We start from the raw sequence: 8,411 nt of genomic DNA on the forward strand, positions 1-8,411 counted from the left end.
TGAAAAAAGAACATATTGCTAATAGAATGTTGGCATAACCATCTTTATTAATTACAGCAGTAACACAACAACCATACACCATATTTCTTCATGATAGAATCCCAATTATTTCTATAGATATTTATAACATAATCAAGCAATCTTATTACATCAAACATGAAAGGAATATTTATGCTTCCCCAGATTCTGCCTTCATCCATGCAAGATAACCTCCAGCCATGTTCTTCACATTTTTGAATCCCTGCATCAAAAGAAGAATGATCATCTTAACTTATAATGTGGTGTTATAGTTGACATTATTCTGAATATGCTTTTATTATGTATTATATCATCCTATTTTTTGAATTTAAGATTAATATTATAATGATTTGATCCTCTTCCTGATAACAACTAGAAGTTAAATAATAATCTTCTCCAGTGTATAAGAGAAAGAGAGAGTGACAACTTAATTGCTCCATGTGAATCGTAGACTAGTTTGAATTCATTGTTGCTAATTAGGTTTAAATAATATAACAAGTAGCTAAGTCTGCAAATTATTGCCCATTTTTATATAGACACACTAAGTTTATTACACTTTGATCTAAAATCTCTCAATTGTCTCTCCCATTTTTATTTTATTTTTTGTAATTAGACAACCATTTAATATTTTTACCTTCATTGTTAGGCGGCGAGGAAGATATTAAATAATTAAGAGAAAAGTGTCGAAAAACTATATATATATATATAAGAGGATTTATATGAAAACGAGCAATAATTCACGATCTAGTTGTAATTAAACAATGATGATTTTGACCTCCTGTTTCTTTAGCTTGAGCCCTCTTTGATTTTAATCATCTCTATTACGGGATTATGACTGAAGGATTAAATATTTAAGAAGTGATGCAACTAAAATTAATAAAGAAAGTCTTACCGCATTAAAAAGAGCTAAAGTTGCCAACTTCGATCGAACTCCAGATCGACAAGCCTTCACAATTGTGTGAAAAAGGAAAGAATTCAGATCGAAAGAAATTAAAGTTTGAATTCAAAAGAAGATTGAAAAAGATTGATCACCACAAAGAAATGCTCATCCTTTGCAAAGAGTTCTGAAACTTGCTCAACAAATAGAGGGTTCTTCACCTTCTCTGCAAATGATCAATGAGATAAGGAGGAGGAAAAAGAAGACCATAAAAACTGATAGAAAATTTGATCATGTATTAATATCAAACCAACCCTGAGGAGTGACAGAAGAGTAGAAAGGAACATTAATGGCTCCTTCTACATGCTCCTTCTCAAAATCCTTTACCAACCTAAACAAACACATAGATATAGATATTGATCAACTGAATAAAATTCAAAGAAAATGGCCATCAACATAATATATATCAATGAATTGCACCTAACAACCTCACATCCAGGTAACGATGAGTAGATCCAAAGAGAGATCGAGCTTCATGAGCATTCACAGTCACAGTTGCAATAATATCTTCAGTACTGTATAACAAGGGAGAATTAGCAACAAAGCCAGAAGAAGAAGAAGAAGAAGAAGAAGAAGAAGGAGAAGAACTTCTACTCTTACCTGCTTTGGCCCTCCATATGTTAAACTTCCCCTCTGAGGTCTCTATCTCGTTCTCTTTCTATTCTATATAAATAGTTCAATGAAGAACATAAAGCCATTACAGCTAGGCTTCCAATTGTCAACTCTACTCTGTTGAGAAGAAGTATTTGAAGAAATTTATAGAAAACACCTAATGTTTTATTTTAATTATCATTCATATCCTAATACGCGGATAGTTATCTTCCAACAGAAATAAAAAAGAAAGAAAAATGACAAAAATACCCTTCATTTGACCTTAAAATTTCGTTCTTCTTTTATTTTCACTTTAATTTTGACAAACTTACTCAAGGATATTAAAGTTATTTAACAACACCAGCAAAATGCTAGGGCCGAATAATAAATATCCACATGATATATAAGATGTAAATAATAATATAGGCAAAATGAAAGGCGTGTTTAAAAAATTTCCCTAAACTTTGAGAGATGACAAATATGTTAACAAAACATAAGAACAATTGCAACTTGAGTAACTACTCCTCTACACGAAAACTAGTTGACCAACTAAAAAAGTCAACTTGCATTACTTTAGGAAAAATAAAGGGTTCTACTAATATATATATATATATATATATATATATATATATCAACAAGTCCATGTCTAGAGGAAGATCTCACAACTTACAAAGAAAGAGCCAAAGTTCTTGGTACCCCACTAGAAAACCTGAATGGTTTTGTGCTTGAGACGTGGATGTAGATTAATAATGTTCTTTTTTTAATAAGTATATTAGGTCAGAGAGGAGTTCCGAATCGGAATATTCCAATATTCTGGTATTATACCATGTTAAAATAATTATAAGCTTAATTTTAAGTATAATTAATTTAGCTCTCATTAAAATTGTCATGTATACCTTTTGTGGGACTCCATCTTAGTCTTAGTCAGGGTTTCTTTTTTTCAATTTTGTATTGTTTTGTGTCTAAATATAACCTTATCCAGATGAAATAATGCCAAAACCTAGGTAGGAAACTTGCACCATAAAGAAAACCAAGTGGAAATATTCAACATGGAAATATAAACTACATGATGAACACCCAATTTGATCCCCATGATAGGGACTAATAATTTCAACATATCAGTCAATAATTCTTTTTCTTTTTTTTTTTTAATTTCTCTCTAAATAGACATGGTAGATGTATATTAAGTTTCACCGATAGGGGTAGCAGATCCTCTACGGGCATGACCGCAGGAAAGGAACTTTTTAGAAATTAAGGAAATTTGTATATAACACCCTGCCTTTTAGCTAAATTTATATTTACACCATACATTTTCACTATTTGTAAATCGAGCCCTATGATTTAGAAAATATATGCAGAAAACAATCTGAGTTAGATTCAAATTAACACCGTGAGAATATTCGGTTAATTAAAGATATTTTATTTCTAAAATACCTTAAATACCTTAAATGCCCTTAGGTTGACCGTTGACCCCGAGGTTGACATTGAGGTTGACCCTTGGGAGGAGAACGCGGCCACGACCCTTGCCCCTTGTTGGTGTCCCCATGGTTGACCCCAATCTCAGGGGAGCTGCCGCCAAGGGAAAGTAGTCGACGGAGCCCTTGATCCCGACAGCGTAGCCGAGGAGACCTTACGCTCGATGGGGCATCCGACGTTCTTGGCTCTCACCTCTCGTCAGTGTCCTCGAGCATCGCCGGTGTCCTTGAGCCTCGCCCGAGTCCTTGAGGTTGACCCTCAATTCCGGTAGAGGGCTGCTCCTGGCCATCACGTCGCAAACGCGGGATCCCGACAAGAAAGGTTCGGATGATGAGGAGGGAGGAGGGAATGAAGAGGTAGGAGGTAGGAGGAGGGAATGAGGAGGGAGGAGAGAATGAGGCGGGACGAAGTAGGAGGGTTGGGTTTAGTTGGTTAGTGGGTTGGGTTCGGTGTTAGTTGGTTAATTAGTTTGGGTTTGGTTTAGTTGGTTAAGTTGGGTTGGGTTGAGGGTATTTTTATAATTTTCTTAGTATAATTAACTTAACCCAAAGGTTAGGTTAAATTTAACTAACAGATCTAACGACAGGGTGTTTTCTACACATATTATCCAAATCATAGGGCTCGATTTGTAAATAGTGAAAATGTAGGATTGAAATGCAAATTTAGCTAAAAGGTAGGTGTTATATACAAATTTCCCTAGAAATTATTATGCTTGTTGCACCCGATCTTATGTACTCCATCCTTGTTAATATTTTGAACCTCTAAGAGATAAAATTGAAGATAATCTTTATATTATGGCAGCCAATTAATCGAGGACTGCAGGAAATCAATTCCTGCATCGATCATATATATTAAAAACCTTTTTTTGATTGCAATGCAGCAACTTGCATTTCTCTTTGGCTTCAATACCTCGTCAGCAGGCCTTCAGCTATCTGCCAAGGGCCAGAGAGATCGAGAGGTGATCAAGTAATCCTTAGGCATTATTTGATTGCTCATCTACAACTACGACTTCGGAATACCAAATCAATGTCAACTCCTCCATCTCCGAGTGGTGGAGATTTCTTTTCTTTTAAAGATCTCATTTTTTTATTTCCTCTATTTTGGTTATGACAGCAAATAAAATGTTTGTAGTTGCCGTCATCTTTGAGAAGCTTGCTTAATGGAGAGAGTTATAACCCGAGGCCATTCTTTCAGTGACCAACCTCGGTGATCGAAGTTTGGAAGCTAGAGAGGAGGATGGCGAATAGCAAGAGCTCGTTGGTGGACCGGCAGGCCGTGCCGTTTGCAAGGCTGTGTGGTAAAATTTGTAAGCCAGAGGCCTCCCTTATGAAGAAGGTAGATGTCTGAATGCAAAAGAAAATTCACTAAGATTTGTATACGTGATGCTGTTTGTATATATATATATATATCTTGCAAAGTTAGCTATCTATATTTTATGTGTGTGTGTGTGAGAGAGAGAGAATAGGAACAGAAGAGATAGGATAAGGATAAAAAGTGAGAGAAGAGGATAAGAAAAAGAAGATTGGTCTCTATGTTTTCGTTTACAAACAAGAGATGACATCCTTTTATTGCAATATCTACTATATATCTCGAGAAACTCATGTAGACTATTAATGAAGGTATTAGTCTTAGCTTTCATAGTAATATTGACAAGAGTTAGATAAGATGACTTAGATCTTTATTTCTCTTTGGCTTAAATGCATCAACCTTCCAATTAACATTTTAGAATATTTGCTCTTGAAATCTCTCAAGCCTCCAACTCACTGTTCTTTCCGAGGAGTTAGCATTTCTAAATGTTCGGTAGTCAATTATTATGTTTAGAAATGTTTCTTTTCTTCCTTTATTTTTTCTTTAATTATATATTCTCATCTTTTTATTCTTTTTATTTCCTCTAAATTTATTTACTTGAGGAAAAAGATGCAAGATTCTCATAATGAATAATAATATATATATATATATAAGCATAGAATTGGCACACTAGCTATCACCAGATATATATTTGGAAGTAAATGAGATCCAAGTAAACTAATAAAACCTCTTAATGCCTCCATTAAATCTACAAAGTTACATACAAAGAAATGAACAGCATGCTCATACTTGCAACTGAAGACAATATTTGACCTTTTACCTATCCTTAATCTAAAAGTATACAAAGATGAAACACATAATACTGTATATAGCTGGATAGTATATTCTTCATTGTGTTATTGAAAACTTGTGTGCTTTATTGTATAAGAATAATTTTCTAGATGTGTGACATTTTAGAATATGCCACAATTGAAAGAGTAAGCATTTTACATTTTAGTTGTATGTCTTTTGGTACTATTATTATTAATTTATCTTATGTCATCAATTAGTATGGAAATTGTTTCAGCTATTACTATGTTGAACTTTGCATCAATTATTCCAATAATAAATAATATATATACCACAACTTAAAGAGGAAGCATCATTAATTTGATTGGCTCTTATTAGAGAATATTTATAAGACATAATGTAAGAATATATATGCCACAAATGAAAGAGTAAGCATTACTTGTTATTTCTACACAACTGAAAGAGTACTTTAGTTGTCTCTGTTATATCTTTTTAGACATTAATTTCATTAATGTACTTGGATGGCAAGTATTAGTTTTCCAACTATAAGTGTGTTGAACTTTGCATGAATTATTCGAACGAATCGAAACTTATAGAACAGTCTAATTTGTAAGAATATAATACCATAACTGAAACACTAAGCATTAACATTTCAGTTGGCTCATATGTAGATCTTTCTACACTAGAGAAGCTAACATAATAATAACATCAGTGTGTGGAGCTTAGTTTGCATGAGTTATTCTAATGATCACTAATTATATATCTTACCATCTTATCTGAAACTAGTTGAAGAATTAATGAGTGATCATAAATATATATATAGGTGGCTGCGGAGTTTGTGGGCACCTTCATCTTGATCTTTGGTGCAGTGGCAACTCCCATAGTGGACGACAAGTATGGCGGCGTAGAAACCCTAATGGGGAAAGCGGCGTCTGCCGGCCTAGCAGCCACCATTGTCGTCCTCTCCATAGGACACATTTCAGGAGCACATCTCAATCCATCAGTCAGCATAGCTTTGGCTGCCCTTCGCCATTTTCCTTTAGCTCATGTTCCTGCCTATATAGTAGCTCAACTGTTAGGATCTATCTGTGCCTCTTTTGCTCTCAAAGGCATCTTCCATCCCTTCCACTCCAGTGGAGTCACCGTTCCTTCGATTACTACTCCGCGAGCTTTCTTCCTCGAGTTCATAGTTTCCTACATCCTCTTGTTCGTCATCACTGCAGTTGCTACTGATGCCAGAGCTGTACATTGCTTTAACTCTTGATTTACTTACATAAAAATTGTTGGATTCTCTTGCTGCTTCTCTTAACTTTCTCCTTGTTTTCTCTCAATAGGTTGGGAAGTTGGCAGGGATTGGAATTGGTGCTACTGTGTTCGCGAACATCTTGATTGCCGGGTTAGTAGTATCAAAACTAGAATCTTAATATTTACTCACCTGTTATTAATTTGACCTAATTTCAATTTATTCCTGTGGCTTTATTCTTAAGTAGGTCTACAATACTAAGTTATTACCGTTGGTCAACCGTTAACGAGGATATAAAAAGACTTAATTACCCTAACAAACATATAGTACTACATATGATGCAATAATAGAAGGAGTTGTTTGGTTATTTAGCAACTTGCTTATAATAAAAATCTATAGTTGCAACATGATAAATAACTAGGAAGTTAAATGCATGAGTTTGACGTACACACGTGAAAATTGAAATTGGGTTAAATACATGTAAACTATAGTTTATCCATCTAAATAACTTTTTCAAAACTTTATCGAAAACATGACGTATTTTTCTTTTATTATCATTCACACTCTAGTGTATGGATATTTATCTTTCGACCCTTATATCTTACTTAAAATGTCTCCAAAAAACACTACTGTTAATTTTCTTAATAGTAAGTTATCAGATAGATGCAAATAAACCTTAATACCCTTGAATAAGGTTTTTTAGATTAAAGTAAAATAAACAGAAAATTAACACTATTGCATGAATTATTAGTATAAATTTTCCTAATTTCTTGTACTATGTTTTACTCTCTTCCTCTTTCTCTCTCTGAATTATATTATTTTTTAGCGTATCTCCGCCTATATTTCAGCTTTTTTTTTTTGGAGTTATATTTGGGAGAAGTTACATTGTTGCTTTTTAACCTCTTTTTTTTTTTCTTCTTGCAATTAATGAGGATAAAATTTAGTTGATGGTAAGCAAAAAAAAAAAAAAAAAAAACCTTATGATTTTTTAACTCTTTTATATGATTTATATAAAATCATGATATTAAAAATGGACGGTGTGATGCAGTCCATCAACTGGGGCATCAATGAATCCAGCCCGTACGTTGGGGCCAGCAATAGCAATGGGGAACTACAAAAAGATTTGGATATACTTTGTGGCTCCAACTTTGGGGGGTATTGCAGGCACTGCTTCATATGATTTGGTGAAATTGGAAGAATAAGGATGAAGAATTATCACTTGATGGTCTTATCTTCCTTTTTTTTTTTTATCTTCTTCTTTTGTTCTTTAGATGAATGAGAAATTAATGGATAGTAAATATAGAAAATAAAGAAATATGCTCTTTTTTTTTTTGTTCTTCAGATTGAGTGGGCATTGATTGACTAGTTGAGACCAGGAAATATATAATTAATCTCATATGTTTGATTTCTCTTGCAATACATGATATATTTTTTTTTTCTAACTCTTGTGAGAGTTAATGTGATACGATTCGATCCATATTGACTCCAAGCGTGACATTGGGTTCATAGGAATGGACCTATTTATCTAGTTGAGTAAGTAGAATCAATAAAATCTATTTTTACCAGAGTGCGTTCGAACGCACCGCGGCGAAAGTGTTGGTTAAGTTAGGAATTGTTAGAGTTGTTTGGGATGTTTTTATGTTAATTATGGAGTCCTTACGGTGAGCCTCTATATATATATATATATGAAGGAAACCTTAATTGAGATTTTTTTTATTTGAATTGGAATTGGCTTTAGTCTCATCACTTTCTCTCTTGATTCTAGCTATTGGCGCTCTCTCCCACCTCCCTTTTTCCACCGTCTAAATCTTTGGTCGGCTTCTTCCAGCCTCTAACCTCCCTCTTCCACAACTTCTCCCCCTTCACACCATAAACTAACCCTAGCATCCATATAGCCATTGGAGGGCTATTAAGTTAGGATCTAAATTTCGGAACCATTACGGATCGGATTAGGCCGGTTTGCATGATAGAATTTAAAGTAATTCTCTTAAAAGTTTTATTTGTACCGCTTAACCCCTTATTATTTCACAAAAAAATAAAAATTAAAGA

The 8,411-nt window shown here is 33.9% G+C and overlaps 2 protein-coding genes across 3 annotated transcripts; one reads left to right on the top strand and one right to left on the bottom strand.

Annotated features, from left to right (window-relative positions):
• Positions 1-1,625, bottom strand: LOC140761506 (protein HIGH ARSENIC CONTENT 1, mitochondrial-like). Its single transcript, XM_073098861.1, has 6 exons — positions 1,556-1,625; positions 1,384-1,470; positions 1,210-1,286; positions 1,051-1,121; positions 911-964; positions 1-241 (listed from the first exon to the last, which is right to left on the bottom strand). The coding sequence occupies exons 1-6, from the start codon at positions 1,570-1,572 to the stop codon at positions 170-172; spliced, it is 378 nt and encodes a 125-aa protein (XP_072954962.1). The 5' UTR covers positions 1,573-1,625; the 3' UTR covers positions 1-169.
• A 2,430-nt stretch (positions 1,626-4,055) lies between these two features.
• Positions 4,056-7,767, top strand: LOC140761530 (probable aquaporin NIP5-1). Of its 2 annotated transcripts, XM_073098892.1 has the most exons (5): positions 4,056-4,073; positions 4,217-4,357; positions 5,943-6,362; positions 6,454-6,515; positions 7,411-7,767. In XM_073098892.1, exons 2-5 carry the CDS (start codon positions 4,259-4,261, stop codon positions 7,562-7,564), a joined length of 735 nt encoding a protein of 244 aa, XP_072954993.1. In that variant the 5' UTR covers positions 4,056-4,073; positions 4,217-4,258; the 3' UTR covers positions 7,565-7,767. The 2 variants fall into 2 exon arrangements, with proteins under 2 accessions (XP_072954993.1, XP_072954992.1); XM_073098891.1 differs by lacking the exon at positions 4,056-4,073 and having other exon boundaries at positions 4,162-4,357.
• The last annotated feature ends 644 nt before the right edge of the window (positions 7,768-8,411 follow it).

The sequence above is a fragment of the Typha angustifolia genome, chromosome 6 (genome assembly GCF_048772165.1).
Source record: "Typha angustifolia cultivar Huaian chromosome 6, ASM4877216v1, whole genome shotgun sequence".
In the NCBI taxonomy this organism is placed as follows: Eukaryota; Viridiplantae; Streptophyta; class Magnoliopsida; order Poales; family Typhaceae; genus Typha; species Typha angustifolia.